We start from the raw sequence: 17,017 nt of genomic DNA on the forward strand, positions 1-17,017 counted from the left end.
GTTAGGATTCAGGTGTGATTAATCATGATTAATCCACTGAAAATTCTGATTAATTTGATTAAAATTTTTAATCATTTGACAGCCCTAGTATTTATAATATACATTATGTTAGAATGATCTCTGGGAGGTGTGCGATATGAAGCTGGTGCCTGTATGTGTAGCAGAAGGAGTGCTTTTATACTTTGAAATGATTTAGCTTCCTTCTAGGATTGCTGCGGCTCTTTATGTGATCATGAGATTTATAAACCTGGGAGGCTCTTTACAAAGTGAACATTGTTCTAGAAGCCTAGAACTGGAGATATGAAATTACCGTGTATATTATTTCCAACCATAAGTAAGTAAGTTAACAGTGCTACCTGTTACTGTAGTAAAACGACAATTTCCTCTTTGTACCAAACACAAAACGCACTGAGAAATACCGATAAAGACACCCTAAATAACCCATTACAAAGTTCCTCATGACAGATTTATTTTAAAAAGTTAGCTTTAGCAAAATAATAATCCAATAATGGAAGAACACTACCAACAACAAACTCAAATGTGTATTTTTGTGAGAACATCATGTGTTCTAACACACACCACTTTAGTCACAGTCACTGCTGGTGCTGAAATCTCATATTTGTTACATGGACCTGAATCCAAACAATGAGTGTTGACTTCAAATGATGAAACATTTTCTTTTGTCAACAGACAGATACATGGTGTGTATCTGGGGGGAGGATCTATCTAATTCCGTTAACAGTGGGTTTGGCCCCGAGCGGTGCTGAATCAGAACGAATGCGGGACCGGTTCTTTTGGGCCTCAGTTGATGGTGAGCACGTCGCTTTGGATCTCGTGGCTCAGCTGCGTCTGCAGGTCACTCAGCTTCTTCTTGAGGACGGCCAGCGCCGACATGACGATGGTCTCCGGTCGCAGCGAGCCGCACGACTCCACGTTATAATAGAACCTACGTGGGAAAATGTCACAGCAGAGCAGTTGGAAATGTCTTTCTTACAAAATAGAAGAGTAATAAATAAATAGTAAAATATCACCTTTCTGGCTTCCCGTTGGGGTCGTAGGGAGCCTGGACCTCATCCTCCTCGATCTCGGAATATTCGCTCTTCGGCCTGGGAACCAGAGTCAAACATAATGTCTCTTCATCGCTTGAACAAACATTTATGCCGTCATGAACAGCCGCGTTGAAATGAGAACGTACCACTCCTCGGGCCGCGGGAAGACCGTGTGCCTCAGTGCGTTGTCCGGGTCGTACTCGAAGGACACCCCCGCTGTGGGGTTCCACTTGGCGTGCTCCTTGCCGAAGCCCTTCTTGGCGTACGCCCTGAGCCGCAGCTCCTGGCCCTTACGAAGCTTCACCAGTATAATGTCTACAGGGTTTTGGTGAAGAACAAGGACAGAGTAGGGGAAAGGTAAACGTTTGAAAAGTTGGGAGGAAATAGAGAAAAACAGGGGCTAATGGTGCTCACAGTTAATGCTAAGGGAATGTTTTGCAGGGAGCGGATGAAACTATGTGTAAAAACGCATGAGTAAAAAACTGCAGACTCTGTATGGTGTAATCAATAACATTCCTACTGAAACTATTTTGGTACAATGTTAGAATAGCCATGCACTGGTTCATCCAAACTCCATTTAGAAAAAAAGCATGTCTAAAAAATTTTCACTTTTGACAAAGATTAGACCGGACCTGAAAATAAGCCCAATAAGTCTTATTTAACGGCCAAAGTTCAGCCCTCAGGACAGCGCTGCGCTTACCATCTTGTTCAACGTAGTCGTTGGGGTCATTGTCTCGACTCCTGGACGTCACCTGCGAAGCCCAAAGCAAACCCGGTCAGCTGGTTCTTCCGCTCCCCTCTCAGGACAAAGCGAGGAATAGAGGACTCACCGGGATCACTCTCGGGTTGTTGGACAAAAGGTCGCGTGAGGTGACGTGCCGCGTCTGGTCCTCGGTACACCGAACGTCCAGCGTCAGCTCTACAGAACACTCCGGGCAGAAATCGTCACAGGTGCAGTCCTGCAGGGGGAGCAGAGGATTTGTGAACTAATGCATTTTGAGGTTAGCGGCGTAGGAGCGAGCAGCCAACACCCCCGAGGATGCCTTGATTCAACAACTGCATCCTCAGCCAAAAACTACAGTGGATGTCAGGATATCTATTTAGATTTGACAGATTTGGGTTGATTCCGATATTCAGCACATACCCTGGAATACTGCATTTTGTCAACGATGTCATCACTTGTGAGAGGTATGAGCCCTGAAGACAAAAGAAAAAAATGTTGAACAGCTTCTGCTTTGAACAGTACATGGCCTCAGTGGTTATACAATAACATGTAATGCATGTACAATAACTTCAGTCAAGCAGGTACAGACCCACTCGGTGTGCGATGAACTCATCGTGCAGCACTGACGAGTTGGCATCGATCTGGATCCAGTCGATAGCTACAAAGGGAACACAAGTTGCACTTTTTATTCATTTTCACCTAACTATTCATGTCCGGAGAGCTGAGAAACTACGGAGGATGGAAGCCAACGTAGTTCACTTTACCTATAGTGGCCACTTCTGACATGAACACGCGGCGGATAGAGTTTGCAACCCTGAACAGGAGAAAGACGGATGTTTTAGAGGATACATACGACACAGAATTCATCCTGTTAGGTTGAATGGGACGTATACGACTGCTGGATAACAAAAGGACGCTTTTAGAACATTTAATTTGAAAACAGCGTAACCCAGTGAATATCAGCTTCCCCTCCCCTCCAATAGGTCCAATGTATTTAGTATTAAAATACATTGCGGACCAAGCACCTGTGAACATGTAACGTTAGCTCCGAGGATGGAGGGAATAATGGCTGCTCTGCTAGGCACACGCTCTCCTGAATGGACAGATAAGTGAATACTTACGCCAAGTCGGTGTTTTCAATGACGAATTTGACATTCTCGTCAGTCAATTCTGTTATTTTCACCGTCGGCTGGTTAGCATACGGCATTATTAAAGTGAAATAACCCTAAATATTAACGTTATCAAATCGTCCATAAATCGGCTACCGCTGCTTTGAGTTGAAGGCCTTCCCGGAACTATTTACTACACGCCGATTGGCCAGGAGATGTCAATACGAATGCTGATTGGTCATAGTGATACATTGAGGCGGGTCCTTATTTAATATCCGGGTCACATTGGACTGGAAGCTCTTTTTCAAAGTAAAAGCGGTTGTGTTGTTCAGGCAGCGTCTCCGTCAGCTTGGAGTTGCACTGGGCGACAAAGTGGAGGACAGGTCTCCCGGTCCGTTAAAGAAGAGGAAGTATGAATTACCTATGCAGACAATTAAATTGGTATAGGTTTTACGTTTGTAGAAAAATATAGAACATGATAGTAACAACGCAGCAGTTTGGTGCGATCATTGGAAATCGCAACCCAAAAAAAAGTGCAAAAACGTGATCACCAACTATGTAATGGACGACTTCATGTAACCAGACAAATGAAAACTAAACATAGATGTCATATATCCAATTCATAATTTTGACTTCATTGTGTTTTATTATGTCCAAAGGGAAAAAACAAAGTGAAATCTTAGGACAGTAAGACAAGACATAAGAACAGAAAGAGTCTCCTCAGTATGACTTGTTACCAATAATAGCTTCCTCTTGCTTAACACAATCCATAACCCAATACTATCAGGTTATCCAAAATAAGAGCAAAAAGAAAATGGATCTTCATCTTTGGCCAGGCAGTAGTGATCAGCGTGGGTGAGAGATTTCCATCATCGCCTCTGGTTCAGACCTGTGAGGTTTTTCAGCTGCAAAACACAAGACAAACATCCGCTATGTTTCTATCCATTAATTTAAATTGGCTTTATGTACTGTTCAAAGCATCCAAACCGTCAACTCTCTGTATTAAAATGCACCAAATGTATAACTTTGAATGCATGATTTAACTGCTAAAACCGTCATGAAGGAAAATATCAAAATAAGAGCGTAGGCTATCCTGTGTGCATACATTCACGATGGGGAGGAGACTTCTGCTAATTCAGCTGTCGGGGTCGTTATAAATGATGACCAGGAGACAAACACTTACTGTAACAGCAGCTCCCATCAGCCCCTGCACCACTGTTTCACCGGTCGCCTGCGCCTACGGAATAAAGTGAAACTCACTTATGGTTGAGGAACATATGACTGATTTCAGATGGTGGATTTCATCCCCTGTACGGTCCCTGGTCCCCTGCATTATGCTATACAAGCACTCCACCTGCTTGGCGGCTTTGCCCATGTTGACGACGTCCTGAATGCGGTTGTCCAGGAAGTTCCAGGTATCCAGGAAGTCTGGAGAGGAGTCCTGCAGCATCACCAGCTCGGTGGTGTTGTAGATGCCCGTCAGTGCCGCCCGCTTGGTGTACCAGTTCATCTGCAACAGAAAGCTCTACGTCATACATGAATGACATTAAAGAATAAGACGGGGACCGAGTGTCGACGGGATCCACTCACGTCTGTGGAGCGGTCCCCGGCGTAGTACCACATGTCGTCCACCAGGGTGGAGAGATGCTTCAGGCTCTCTGGGATGTTATGAGGGAGCAGCAGGATGCTCATTGCCTGAGAACACAGAACCAAAGTCAAAAAAGGAAACGTGCAAAATCCTTGTAGTACATTTACAGAAATGTATGCATGTGCGCATGTATGCGAGTCGTATACCTGTGGCCAGGATTCAATGTATGGGATGTGCATCCTCAGTCTGGTCTCCACAGCATCTCTCAGAAAGTCAGCAGTCTTCTTCGGTCTGTAACAAAGTGGTCTGAGTCAAAGGCTTCATAGTGAACACACCGTACGTTCTCTTCATGGTTTGTGTACTGACTCGGCCTGGCCCAGCTGGACCTGGTTGTGTTGTTCAGCCAGCGTCTCCGTCAGCTGGGAGTTGCACTGGGCGACAAAGTGGAGGACCAGGTCTCCAGCTCCGTTGTAGAACATTCCAGTGGAGGCAGAGGACAGGCCCAGCGTCTGGCACACAAACACAATCACACAGTGGATTTATATGATGTCATTTTCCCATTTTCTGTTATAATCTGTGTCTCTGATCAGTGGGGAAACCTACAGAATCAGCAGGGGATCAAATACTTGGCAGGCAAAGAAGTAAGAGAAACGAGCAGACAAAATGAACAAAAATAAATAAAAAAGTAAACTGCGTGGAATGACCCCTTATTTTTGTATAATAAATAAAGAAGTGAGCGACCAAAGTAACATCCATTGCTCAAACCTATTTTTATCATCTAGACATCCGCCTGTTTTATCAGAAGGAACCATCGACTTTACTTTCACTTTCCTCTTTGATTGGATACTAAATAAAAAAAATGTAATAGTAGCCAACATAAAGATGTGTTAATAAAATGAAAAATGACACCCGTTACTTGACTTTTCTTGCACAGCGCCTCGACGCGGCCCTTCTGCTGACCCTGCAGCCCTCAGAACTTTCAACAGCTACTCACCTCAGCGGCGGCGGCGATGGCTTCCATGGACCAGCCGTGCAGAGGGACGAACTCCAGAGCAGCGGTCAGGACTCGGGCCTGAAGTTGCTCCTCTGTTTCGTATTCCTCCCCCTGGTCGCCGCCCTGGTCCTGGTAACTTTACAGAGACACACAGTGAACAGGTGCACAGAGACGAAGACGCATACCCAGAGGTCCAGTGAGAACATGACGCAAGAATAATGGGGATTTTAACCCCATTATCTTCAAATTGTGTTTAACATCCTTAATGAAATCCCTTCACTGGTCACTTTTGAAAAATATAATTTGTTATTATTGCACCAGGTTCCTAGTGAGATACACGGAATTTCTTGCTACACTTTTTAACAGTAAAATATAGCTTAAAAAGGGGTTCTCAGCTAATTTCAAGATATCTTCGTGTATGGAAAAGCCAAAATATTTCCATTTAAAGAAACCCCCAAAAACTTTCGTTTCATTTTTGAAACACCTTGTATTAATGGATCAAGAATAAAATACATATTTATATTATGTTTCAATACATTAATATAGAATATAAAAATGAGAGGGAGAAAAAGAACCCTAAGTTTTATTTTATTGGACCTTTTGTCTTTTAAAGAGTCTGCAGAGCAGAGATAAAAACATTTAACGTATTTTTAAGTTGTGTGAGTCTCTTGATTATTAAATCGGGCCAGACATATTTTCAAGTTACTCATGCAACATTATTCACAATTATATGTATTTTTAATGGAGGATAATAAAAGCAATTAAAACCTGCACACCACTATCTTACGTTTAACAGAACATTTTCATTTCCACTTTACTCCGATGACTCTGCCACCTCAACATGAAGCTGTGGTCAGTGGACCGACCTGGTGTTTGGCCTGGAGGCCTCCTCAGCAGCTTCTGCTGGGTCCTCATCGGCGGCGCGGTGGCCCTGGTAGTGCTCGTGGTGGGTGGAGGAGGAGGAGGAGGAAGAAGGGGGTTTGTCAGATTTGGATTCATCCTGAAGCCTCAGCGCTGCACGGTGGAAGCTTCGGCTCAGGGTGCCCCTCTGCGGATTCAGTGCTGTTGGTGCAGCGACCACTGTGGGTGGAGATTTAGTCATTAGCTCCTGAGGATTTGGTTGGGCGAGGAATGTGTTTAAACACCATGAGGAAATGTCCCATTTATGTCCTTCATGCATATTGGAACTTTGCTCTTTGTTGCGAGTAACATTGGGACTTCAACTGTTGCAATTTGAGTCAATCTGTGGGACTGTTCTCCCCAGCGCTGTTATAATGCCCCACTGTAATCTGTGATCAGCTCTTGTAGAAAGCTCCTGGTGCACGAAAGAACCCCGGCACACACACTGAGGACATCAGGACGCACAGCAACACTTAAATCCGTCAATTATTGCCTATTAAATTCTACAAATCTTCCAATACCACGGAGGAAGAAAATAATTAGCATAACAGGAGATTATGCTTTAGAGGGAAAAGTTCCACGTACTTGAGTATTACTTCACAATGTATCTCAGTGCCAGCAAACAAGTACTTTTTGCACTTTCAAAACAGAAAATACAACATTTTCTAAATATAGACAGTTTATGGGAAGCAGATTTTGGCACCTTGCATAGCGAGATTTCACTGCAGCAGCAAATTTCTCCCTAAATATCCAGGCACCCATACCAACCTCCAAATGTAGTATTAACAATGTCATCAAAAGCCACAGTCAACTTAATGCTGCCCACTTCTGTCCTTTGTGATCACCGCTTGTGACTTTGGCACGAATAGCTAACGTTACTTTTAAGCAACGCACAACTGAAAGAATGGACATTTTTTCATAAACACGAATCACTTCCCCAGCGGTATTTATTAACTCGAGACAACAACAACAAGTCTCACCTCTGGCCAGCCCCCGGAGTGCCCTTCCAGCACGAAGGCCTTTGAGCAGCGCTGCCATGTTCAGCTGCGCTGCGGGCTGTTTTCCTTCTTGGCACAGCTGCGTCACTTTAGCGCGACTCCGTGAAGCAGAAAACATCAAGCTAGCAAGCAGCAGACAACGCCAAGGGTGCCGCCTTCAAACTAAAATGCATGGTTAGTACTTTCTGATCGCATAAAAGAATAAAAGCAACAATAAAAATGTAATATTTTAGACAGAAAGATGCCTATGATAAATAGCCTACTAGGTTTCACCTGTTAAAGTTATTTTGAATAGCCAAACATTACAACACATTAACAACGATTGTATTTTGAAAAATCACACCGGAAACCTATATTAACACTTCCAACAAACTACCAGTCAACCTTAGGTAAGTTAAAGAGTACGTCCGAATGAGATTGTCATTTATCCTAGGTATTCAACCACCAAACTCGTGTAAGTACAATGGTGTGAGTATATTGTGCCGGCGGGGAGCCGCCTGCTGCTTAAAAACCTCATGAACATAATAATCAGTCTGTGCGTTACGCCGTTTTCATCGTCATGACCGACGCTTTTCTGTTCACTTATCAATCAACAAGCTAACACGCCAACTATCAGTTAGCCGCGTGAACCATTTCACGTTACATTTTTAGAAGAAAAGCTGGAATAAGGGACCACATTTGAAGCAGCGTTATTAAGGGATGAGATTAAGTAACATAGCCTAAGGAACCACCGTTTCCTTTCACGTAATACCACTCTGGACTGAAAATATAACCATCTTCCGACCTTGTTATTCCTATTCCTATGACGTAGGATGCGGTTACGAAACGTGGCTGTGCTCTCGGTTTGTCTGACTGTGTTGCATCATTTGCAGGTAACGGACCCGTTGTCCCCTGAGACACACACACACACACACAGGCATGGCGGAGCTGGGCATCAAGGCTGGAGACAAGGTGCTGTTGGTTTGGGCCCAGCCCTCGGCCCCGGCGGCCCTGAAGCAGTACGCAGAGGAACTGGGAGCCGTGGGTGGTTCTGGCTGCGTGTCGGTGGAGAACATGGAGAGGTTATTGCTCTGTGAGTGCTCTATGACTGAAATCATGTGTGATCGCCACAGCCTTCCAGCACATGTAGTGAAACGATCCTCTCCTCCCCCCAGCCTCCCACTCGGCCTCCACCTTTGACTGGGTGCTGTCTGGCCTCCTGGCTGACAGCTCCTCCACCCACAGCTCGGAGATCCTGGCTGAAATGGCCCGAGTGCTCAAACCTGGCGGGAAGCTGGTTCTGGATGAAGCAGTCACAGGTGAATGGCCGAGCATCAGGCAGGAGAATGGGATGATATACACTGTACTTTATTGGAACTTGAAGTAAGGGGACGATTGAGTTCCTTGATGCCAGTGTGATGGTAAAGTACAATAGAAATGCATCATATAATAAATAAAACCTGGGCCAGGTGTGTTTATCCTCAGGGTCGCTCTTTGTGACTCGTCTCTTCCTGTTTGCCAGGAGCTGAGGCGCAGAGTGTGAGGACTGTGGAGAAGCTGGTGTCTGCTCTGAAGCTGTCCGGCTTCATGTCGGTGACGGAGGTGGGCGACGCACACAAATGGCACAAAGACCTGAAACGGAAACATTGGCACCACTGACATCCCGTCGCAAAATGTCTCCCTTTTTGACCCGTTGACCCTCTTGCTTCCTCCAGGTCAGTAAAGCAGAACTGAGTGCTGAGGCGTTGAGCTCCCTCAGGACAGCCACTGGTTACCAAGGCAACACTCTGTCTAAAGTCCGCGTATCTGCCTCTAAGCCTGCCTTCGAGGTGGGATCCTCTAGCCAGATTAAGCTCTCATTCAGGAAGAAGCCAGGTAGGTTCATGAGCACCGTTTTTTGAAAGGTTGAAGGGGTCCTGTGATCTGATTGGATGTCTGTCTACGGTCTGTCCAATAGGAGGCCTCTGAAACCACCAGTCAGACTCTTCCAAACTAACATGTCTCAATGGTCCAAAACCCCGTCAGATGTATTTAATATGTTTTGTATTTATTTCATATTGTAAAAGGGATCGTGTACAGTTCAAACGTAAATATTACCATTTGATGCACGGTACCAGATTCTAGCTTAAGCTAATTTGCATATTTTTGTGCTAGGTAAGAACACACTAACAAAGATGGAAGTACTGAAAAGAGCACACAACACAAAGCTACATGCTAGCAGGTCACAAATATATCCGTGTTAGTAATCCAGTATGAGGCGAAGATATTTGTGATCAGTAACTATTTCAATCTTCTCACCGTTGATGAGGATTTTACTGTCAGTGGTCTGAGTCAAGTCTTGGTAAACAATACCCTTACCAATACCCTTGTTGACATTTAGAGTGACATGATTGATTTAAAAAGTGTGATCTTTCCATTGCATTTATTGGCTTGTGTGTGTTGTGTGTAAACAACCGTGTCATTGGCAAAAATATGCTTTTACTTCTCGTATTCAAACTGTTCCCAGCAGAGAAACCAGCTCTGGATCCCAACGCGGTCAAAATGTGGACACTGTCAGCCAACGACATGGATGATGACGATGTGGTGAGCCATTGAATACACGTTGGCCTGCTCAGAACTCTTGACCGCTGCGTAGTGCGTACCACCTGACATTCACACAGTCAGCGTGACTTAGTGGGATCTCAGGGAGAAGAGTCTGGTTGGAGCCCGCAGAGTACTCTGTCACTATAGTGACATATAGTATATGTGTACATAGATATCTTATTGGGCCTATGGAGCACACCTCTCTCTGTGCACTTCTGATAATTACTGGTCCCCTGGGGTCCTCTGCACCACAGGACCTTATGGACTCTGATGCTCTACTGGATGAGGATGACTTGAAGAAGCCGGACCCGGCTTCTCTTAAAGCACCCACATGTGGAGAAGGATCAGCCAAGAAGAAAGCCTGTAAGAACTGGTGAGTCGTTTAAAGCATTGGAGCAAAATGGGAGGAGCCACAGCTACATTAGAAAGCTTTAGTAATCCATTTGCAACCAAATTAACAACAAACACTTAACTACAGCAGAAGGAAAGCATTTAAACATAAATATGACTACATGCAGCACGTGTGGCCTTGCTGAGGAGCAGGAGAGTAAAGGAAAACAGAAGACTAATCTGCCAAAGTCTGCCTGTGGAAGCGTGAGTAGATTTGTTAAGTTCTCCCCATACCTCTCACCTGGTAACACAGCAATGCTTTCAATGGTGTGTACTTGTGGCAGTGTTACCTGGGCGACGCGTTCCGATGTGCCAGCTGCCCGTACGCAGGGATGCCAGCCTTTAAACCGGGGGAGAAGATCGTGCTGGACAAGAAGACTCTGACGGAAGCTTAAAACACTTTTACATTCCTCTAGTATCCGCCCAGGCACACCTTCCTCTGCAGCAGCATTGACTCCTGCTGTTGTCATTCATGGAGTTATTTATTGTTTTAATATGATACACAACTGTCCCTTTCATGATTTCTTATGTACATGTCGCCTTTGCAATCAAATACATTAAAGCCAGTCTTCTGTTCACAGGCAGCTCGTTTATTGAAGTGAATGTGACCAATAAGCAGCAGATGATACATCAAATCAGCAATCATTTGTAGTACAATTGCTACCTGCTTTTGGGGAGCCCTTTAATAGGACTTTTTAATGTCCAAACACCACCATCTCAGTTTCAGGGAGTCATGAAGAGCTTCAGTTTGAACAAAAACGCTTTGTGTGCACCAGGTATAAAAATAAAAAATAAAAATCCAGCAGTCCCTTCACTATCACAGAGACTCTCCTCTGAAGTCCATCTTAATGTCTCCCTGTGCGGGTTCAAAGGTGAAGCTGTAAGTCGCCGCGGCTCTGCCGTCCCCTGAGCTCTCCCACGGCGTCCGGAGGAAATACACTCCCTGTTTCCTGTGTCGGCTCCACTGGCACTTTCCCTGCGAGGAGGCACAGACAAGGTAAAGGAACCCCTACAAGACATTAGCGGATGGAAAGATGGGCGATGGCGTGATACCTGCTCACTGACGGGTCCAATCAGACCTGCACTGACACTGATGTCAGCGGTGAGGTGGTATTCCATCCACAAGGCGATTCCATGGCAACGACCTTTCCTACAGAAGACATTTAAAATCCACTGTAAGCCCTGGAATAACCAGCTCCATCACTTTGGTCTGTGCTTGTGGGAACACTCAGTACCTTATGAAGGGCAGCGAGCCCTGGCTGCTGATTGGCTGTTGGGGAATCAGTTGCGTGAAGTCAAAAGTCATGACTTCAGCGGCCCTGGTCAGAGCGCGACACGGGTACTCCCACAGAGGGTGAGGCTCCGCCTCACGGGACTCGCGGAAATCCAGGGATCTCTGCAGGGGACGAGTGCAAAGTTATTTTATAGAAACTCATAACGAGCCCCTCAGATATAAAATGTCTAACAGCAGAATAAAATCATCCCTTTGCTTTGTTTGGGACGTCTTTCAGTCTTGTTTGAATGTTACACTCAAATCTGACCAACTGGAGGCAATTAATAGCCAACAATATTTAAGATGAAATTTCAACGCCCTTTGATCCTCAATAAATAAAAATATATTTAACGTGTCCAAATATCTTATAAACTATTGAACACTTCATCACCCTGAAGGAAGTTGTGAAACGCCAACTAAAGTGAGAAGAAGCTGAAATATTTCATTTGTTACATACAAGTTGTGACTTTTGGGGAAAAAAAATTATTTTGTCTATTTTAGTTTGACTTTCATTCTACAAATGGTATTAGAAATGATATTATTCTGTCCACCTGTAGATCATACTAGATGTAAAGATGTACCTGGACCATCTCATCCATAGGGGAGACGTTGAAGCCCTCGCACGTCCCACACGGAGCTCTTATCCTCCACAAATCCTAAGACCCAAAGAAACAATGCGTATGCTGTCATCGGTTTTTAAACGTTAGACATTTAAATGTAAAGAAACATTCCCGTCTCCCTCACCTGGAACTCCACAGCCACCATATTGAGAGTGGCGGCGCGGGGCAGGATGGTGGCGTCGGGCCGCAGAAGGCCCGCCAGGGCGGTCCGACAGTACCAGAAGAAGAGGGAGTGCCACGGCAGGAGGCTGGTGCTGAAGTAGGGTTCACCCATCAGGACGGAGATCTACAGGAAGAAGCATTTCACTGCTGGGAGCCACTGAACAGCAAAGATCTTTGTGGCCACAGTAGATCCAGCTGATGATGTTTGGGAGAAGCGTTTATGCTGGTTATATTCTCCGGACGCTGTTTGTCACTTTATACTCACTACCTACTGTATCTGATTTATACGAGCCTCCTCAGACACGATAACAGTTAAATATGTATGATGCCCAAGTTATGAGCTGAAGGTACCTGCTCCCCCCCGAGGTCACCACTGCTCAGCTGCTCCGCCCGGACCTCCAGCATATCGACACCTCCTTCCATCGAGTTGGCTTCCAACACCTGCAGACGAGAACGTGTCGCGTCACAGTTCTTGTGCGAACCGCGACCCTCTCAAAGATGAGGTGGTCGTTTACCTGCTCGATGACCTCTTTCGCCATCTTTGAGTTCTCCAGAGCGTAGACCTGCAGAGGAACAAACAGTCAACGACACAGTGTGCTATTTTGGGGGGGGGGGGTGCAGCTCAGCGCCCGCTACCTTCTTGGCTCCCATCATGTGGGCGAACACAGGAAGCAGACTTCCATCGCTGACGCCCAGGCAGACGCTGTCCTCCCTCAGGACCTGTTGAACACAGCGGGGGATCAAACCAGCCCCTTCGGACCCACAGTCCCGACCTCGCCCCCCCCACTTACGCTGCGCAGCGCGCTGACGTAGCTCTCCGTGCGCCGACTGTCGTTGAGTTCGCCAAAACGCGGCCTGGTCCAAACCAGGTGGGCCTGGCAGGTGCAGCAGGGCCGAGGCAGAGGGGCATCAGTGTGTGAGGCCTGCTGGCTGTGGAGGGGAACCACAACGGGACAAAGAGCAGGTGAGCCCCCCCGTTTATTTGGTCTTGTTTGAGCGATTGTGAAGTGAAGCCACTGAGCGGGTACCTGGAGCCCTGCAGGCCGTACCACAGGCTGTAGTCGTCATGGCGCACGGTCAGACTCAGCTCCTCCCCTTCAGTCACTGGGCTCTCTGCGGGCAGGAAGTAGACACTCTGCATCCAGTGGTCCCGCCACTGAAACACATCATCGGCTGAGTTTGATTAGTCCATCAGAGCACAGATTGTTACTCAGAGTCCAAGAGTATCTTTAATGATTCATGAGTCTCTCCAGTGCTCCTAAAGACACAATCCTCACAATCGGGAAACGGGAAATATGTTGGTAATCTTTCAATTGTTTCTTCCCTCCTAATAGATCTACAAAGCCCTATTTTAAAGTGTCGCTCAGCCAGCCATGAATGGCACTGAGGACGACAGCTTGCAGAGAGAAATGTCAGAGTCAACATACTGGGAAAACTGGGAATCAAGGCTTTATTTTGTCCAAACCAGAGACGGTGATTGTTTGAGGTGTTTGTTTCTGTCGTGTTCTTCGACACACAGGCACTGTTTAGTCGTGCCAGGATGGAGTGTTCACTCACCGGAGCCACCTGGGTCTCTGGGTAAGTCCAGCTGGGAGCCATGCTGCACACCACGCTCCCACTGGGATCCATGTCAAGGTCCCACCAAGATATCACCGCCTGGGCCCGCCCGCCGCAGCGAGCAACGAACCGGGAGGTGTGTGACTGGACCGCACTGCTCACAGGCTTACTGAAGTCCACACTAAGAGGAGGGGGGGGGGGGGGTGTGAATAAACAAAGCTGGAAGAAGTGGATGGACGAGGAGGGCGTCCCTCCAGTACCTGAACATGGTGCAGAGGGGACCGAGCAGGGCCATGCTGTGAGGGGACACCTGGCTCAGCTGGATGTCACACACTGAATGGGCCCCGGCGCAGCGGCCCATGGCGGGTGGGGGGACCAGGCGCCCTCCCCCCACCTCCATCGGTTGCAGCTGAGCCCAGCTCCACAGCAGCTCCGACTCCACCAGCTGGGCGTAGATGGTGGCCCGGTGAGGGACCGCCTCACAAGGCTCCTGCAGGGTGGAGGGACACCGTATGATGCTATGGTCTTCAACCTCCTACTAGAACATCTCTACATGCTTTAAGGGTCAAAAAGTCATTCCGTTTCTTTTCTCATTCTGAATGTCTGAACCGACGTCTCATTGCTTCTCAAAGAAATTGTGTTGCGAGGTAACAGCTTGGGTCCTTGTTTACTTCCTGAAAGGGACAAAGGGGGGGGGCACATTTTGAGGTCACGCCCGCGCACAGCGAATGACCTTCATTATATTTGACTTAATGGCGATTCGTTATGGATTGTTTATGTTGTAATAACATTGTAGCTTCATTTGGATGGTTTGTGCTGAAAAAGGGATCTGGTGGTGTTAGATTTGAATACATATTTGTCTCTCTCTTTGTTGACTTTTTAAAACTTTCATGTTCTTTATATCTCACTTATTGCAATATGGGCAATTCAATGTATCCTTAAAGAGTTCATGAACCGTGTAAAACCTACAGAGACTTGTGTACACACCTGGAGGAGGTTTCGGTGAGCATGTTCATAGCTGGGCAGCGCTCCCTCTCCTATCAGCTCCGTATCAAACAGCTCCGTGATCACAACGTTGGCCTTCATTTGCATATCTCCATCTGCATTCAGTTAGACACAAAACACAACTCCCATCAAACATCTTATTGTGCTCCTTATTGAAGCCCAGTGCTCCCCATAGTGCAGCAGCGGTGTGTGACCTGGGCCCACAGTGACATCGGTGGAGTGTTTGTTGATGATCTTGATCTTTTCTGAGAAGCCGTTCTTCTCCACGATGCACCGCGCTGCCTCAGCCATGGGCTTAAAAACCTGCCGACAAAGGAGATAGAAGAGAGGAAGTCTGGGTATGTCAAGGAAGCAGGTTGATGAATCGTGTCTGCTAATAATAATAAGAAATGTAGAATCTGTTTTCCCTCATCCAGCACAGCCTCTGTACCTCCACAGCGTAGCAGAAGTCAGCTCCAGCAGTGACGGCCATCATGGACAGCAGTCCTGTTCCCGTCCCAATGTCCAGGACTACGACTCTCTCCCCGCGGGCCTTTACTCTGGCTACGGCAGCCCGGATGCCCTCGTAGTACTTCTTATTCTGGAAGCGAAAAGGACAGCAGCTGCTTCAATGCACAGGGAGACCAATCCAATGAATATCTACAGTATAGAGTATGAATATGTTCACTAGGGCAGCCTTTTCTTAGTGGATGGGATGTACTCATATTTATCTTCTTGATTTCTCATGTCTTCATTCACCCATTCACACACACTGAAGACACCACACACAGTACCGCCTGCCCATCAGTCAGTAACATGCCAGGAACAGAGGGACCCACTTTACCATGAGCAAAGCATCCAACTAAAGCATTAAGACACAATTTCTGTTCTGTGATGTGTTTTTTGTTTCTCAGCATTAAATGGTCGCAAACTGACACGGACACGCAGGATGGGCTCACAATCATAGAACTGTTCCCAATAGTTCACTGATTAAAACACTATTTACATGTCAATGGATTGTAGCAATAGCAGCAAAACAAATGCGGGTCATGAGCGACATATTCATGGATTCATTCAGCAGAGGTTGACTCACCCTGTCATGGTCATGTAGCATATCTGCATAACAGGATCTGAAAGATAAACAGCACAACAGATTATGATGGGCCGGTGTTCATTATTGAGGTTTTTCGTTGTTTTTTTTTTAACAATTAGTGGATTGGAATTAAACGTCTTGAGAGTTCTTAAGGTCAGTGGAAGAATTCAGCCTTAATGATTTACAAACAAAACAATATAATGAATTGGGATTTTTGAACGTACATATTAGCCAATAACTAACAAGAAATGTCAACAAGATGAGATGAGCCGGTTTAAAAAGCAAAAGTGAGTAATAGGATGAATAGCCCTGATAGAATAGCATCAACAGGACACTCCGGTGTAATATGGACCATAATTAGTAACGTCAGAGGCACACATATATGAGATATAATTATGTCCGTCTGGTATAGCACAGTATAGTACACGCTTATTTTATCACTGGGAAACGTGTACACACGTGCATAGTGCAGATAATCACTCAACAATGATGAGAACACATGAATACTCAACGGACATGAAAGTATACACTTAATACGTAAACATCCAGTAGTCTTCCTTGCGGACAGAGGCGCGCGCTCATTGTAGACATCGATTAGCCGGCCAGCCACGCAAAACTCAGCCGGAAGTGATACTAGGCTCGGAGCTAGCATTAGCGCTACCTGGCTATCTCCTGGTGGTAGTCGTACTCCTCGCTTTCCTCCACCGGGTCTGAAGCTCCGGTGCTCGGCATGCTTCTTCCACAGAAGGCCTTCATTCCTGCCAAGACCGCTAAAAGCCGCCGGTTGTTGTTTTTCAGAATATTTTACAAAGGTAACAAATAGTTGCGCTACTGATGCGGCATTGCATCAATGGGGGCCGCCATCTTTTCCAGCAACGTCACACTCTTCAGGTCACGTGCACTCTTTCCTCTTTTTATCATTTTATTTAGAGATAAAATAAGAACATTCTGTATTAGTTTGCAGTGGGAAAATATACAGGATTACGAAAGCAAAGATGGTAAAGGGAAGACAGA

General features: G+C 46.1%; 4 protein-coding genes across 6 annotated transcripts; 1 reads left to right on the forward strand and 3 right to left on the reverse strand.

Annotated features, from left to right (window-relative positions):
* Window positions 1–444: 444 nt before the first annotated feature.
* polr2c (RNA polymerase II subunit C) lies at window positions 445–3,088 on the reverse strand. Its single transcript, XM_037450821.2, has 9 exons — window positions 2,895–3,088; window positions 2,538–2,587; window positions 2,363–2,431; window positions 2,194–2,246; window positions 1,880–2,008; window positions 1,750–1,801; window positions 1,196–1,364; window positions 1,032–1,106; window positions 445–946 (listed from the first exon to the last, which is right to left on the reverse strand). The coding sequence occupies exons 1-9, from the start codon at window positions 2,978–2,980 to the stop codon at window positions 802–804; spliced, it is 828 nt and encodes a 275-aa protein (XP_037306718.1). The 5' UTR covers window positions 2,981–3,088; the 3' UTR covers window positions 445–801.
* A 417-nt stretch (window positions 3,089–3,505) lies between these two features.
* On the reverse strand, window positions 3,506–7,489 carry coq9 (coenzyme Q9 homolog (S. cerevisiae)). Its single transcript, XM_037450818.2, has 9 exons — window positions 7,345–7,489; window positions 6,331–6,544; window positions 5,465–5,600; window positions 4,837–4,979; window positions 4,677–4,761; window positions 4,473–4,577; window positions 4,237–4,392; window positions 4,066–4,119; window positions 3,506–3,787 (listed from the first exon to the last, which is right to left on the reverse strand). Exons 1-9 carry the CDS (start codon window positions 7,478–7,480, stop codon window positions 3,752–3,754), a joined length of 1,065 nt encoding a protein of 354 aa, XP_037306715.2. The 5' UTR covers window positions 7,481–7,489; the 3' UTR covers window positions 3,506–3,751.
* A 173-nt stretch (window positions 7,490–7,662) lies between these two features.
* Window positions 7,663–10,892, forward strand: ciapin1 (cytokine induced apoptosis inhibitor 1). 3 transcript variants are annotated; one of them, XM_062562815.1, is made up of 9 exons: window positions 7,663–7,751; window positions 8,235–8,434; window positions 8,517–8,660; window positions 8,864–8,943; window positions 9,057–9,216; window positions 9,851–9,924; window positions 10,179–10,297; window positions 10,443–10,518; window positions 10,599–10,892. In XM_062562815.1, exons 2-9 carry the CDS (start codon window positions 8,281–8,283, stop codon window positions 10,707–10,709), a joined length of 918 nt encoding a protein of 305 aa, XP_062418799.1. In that variant the 5' UTR covers window positions 7,663–7,751; window positions 8,235–8,280; the 3' UTR covers window positions 10,710–10,892. The 3 variants fall into 3 exon arrangements, with proteins under 3 accessions (XP_062418799.1, XP_062418798.1, XP_037306716.1); XM_062562814.1 differs by having other exon boundaries at window positions 7,664–7,751; window positions 9,848–9,924; XM_037450819.2 differs by having other exon boundaries at window positions 7,740–7,816; window positions 9,848–9,924.
* Window position 10,893: 1 nt separating this feature from the next.
* prmt7 (protein arginine methyltransferase 7) lies at window positions 10,894–16,900 on the reverse strand. The gene is made up of 17 exons (XM_037450816.2): window positions 16,665–16,900; window positions 16,004–16,040; window positions 15,362–15,511; window positions 15,126–15,234; window positions 14,914–15,026; window positions 14,187–14,416; window positions 13,927–14,107; window positions 13,398–13,525; window positions 13,161–13,299; window positions 13,006–13,089; window positions 12,885–12,932; window positions 12,721–12,810; window positions 12,332–12,493; window positions 12,169–12,243; window positions 11,550–11,710; window positions 11,368–11,464; window positions 10,894–11,290 (listed from the first exon to the last, which is right to left on the reverse strand). The coding sequence occupies exons 1-17, from the start codon at window positions 16,757–16,759 to the stop codon at window positions 11,132–11,134; spliced, it is 2,058 nt and encodes a 685-aa protein (XP_037306713.2). The 5' UTR covers window positions 16,760–16,900; the 3' UTR covers window positions 10,894–11,131.
* Window positions 16,901–17,017: the final 117 nt, after the last annotated feature.

This window comes from Pungitius pungitius, chromosome 6, assembly GCF_949316345.1.
Source record: "Pungitius pungitius chromosome 6, fPunPun2.1, whole genome shotgun sequence".
Lineage (NCBI taxonomy): Eukaryota > Metazoa > Chordata > Actinopteri > Perciformes > Gasterosteidae > Pungitius > Pungitius pungitius.

Coding starts and splice junctions, on each gene's coding strand:
- prmt7 (XM_037450816.2), bottom strand. CDS start 16,759: ATGAAGGCCTTCTGTGGAAGAAGCATGCCGAGCACCGGAGCTTCAGAC. Junction 15,235..15,361: donor ACTTCTGCTACGCTGTGGAG/GTACAGAGGCTG, acceptor CTTTGTCGGCAG/GTTTTTAAGCCCATGGCTGA. Junction 11,465..11,549: donor GGCTCGCTGCCCTTCATAAG/GTACTGAGTGTT, acceptor TGTCTTCTGTAG/GAAAGGTCGTTGCCATGGAA.
- coq9 (XM_037450818.2), bottom strand. CDS start 7,480: ATGTTTTCTGCTTCACGGAGTCGCGCTAAAGTGACGCAGCTGTGCCAA. Junction 4,980..5,464: donor CCATCGCCGCCGCCGCTGAG/GTGAGTAGCTGT, acceptor TTTGTGTGCCAG/ACGCTGGGCCTGTCCTCTGC. Junction 4,578..4,676: donor ACATTGAATCCTGGCCACAG/GTATACGACTCG, acceptor CTGTGTTCTCAG/GCAATGAGCATCCTGCTGCT.
- polr2c (XM_037450821.2), bottom strand. CDS start 2,980: ATGCCGTATGCTAACCAGCCGACGGTGAAAATAACAGAATTGACTGAC. Junction 2,432..2,537: donor GTCAGAAGTGGCCACTATAG/GTAAAGTGAACT, acceptor TTCCCTTTGTAG/CTATCGACTGGATCCAGATC. Junction 2,247..2,362: donor GTTCATCGCACACCGAGTGG/GTCTGTACCTGC, acceptor TTTTGTCTTCAG/GGCTCATACCTCTCACAAGT.
- ciapin1 (XM_062562814.1), top strand. CDS start 8,281: ATGGCGGAGCTGGGCATCAAGGCTGGAGACAAGGTGCTGTTGGTTTGG. Junction 8,661..8,863: donor TCTGGATGAAGCAGTCACAG/GTGAATGGCCGA, acceptor CCTGTTTGCCAG/GAGCTGAGGCGCAGAGTGTG. Junction 8,944..9,056: donor GCTTCATGTCGGTGACGGAG/GTGGGCGACGCA, acceptor TGCTTCCTCCAG/GTCAGTAAAGCAGAACTGAG.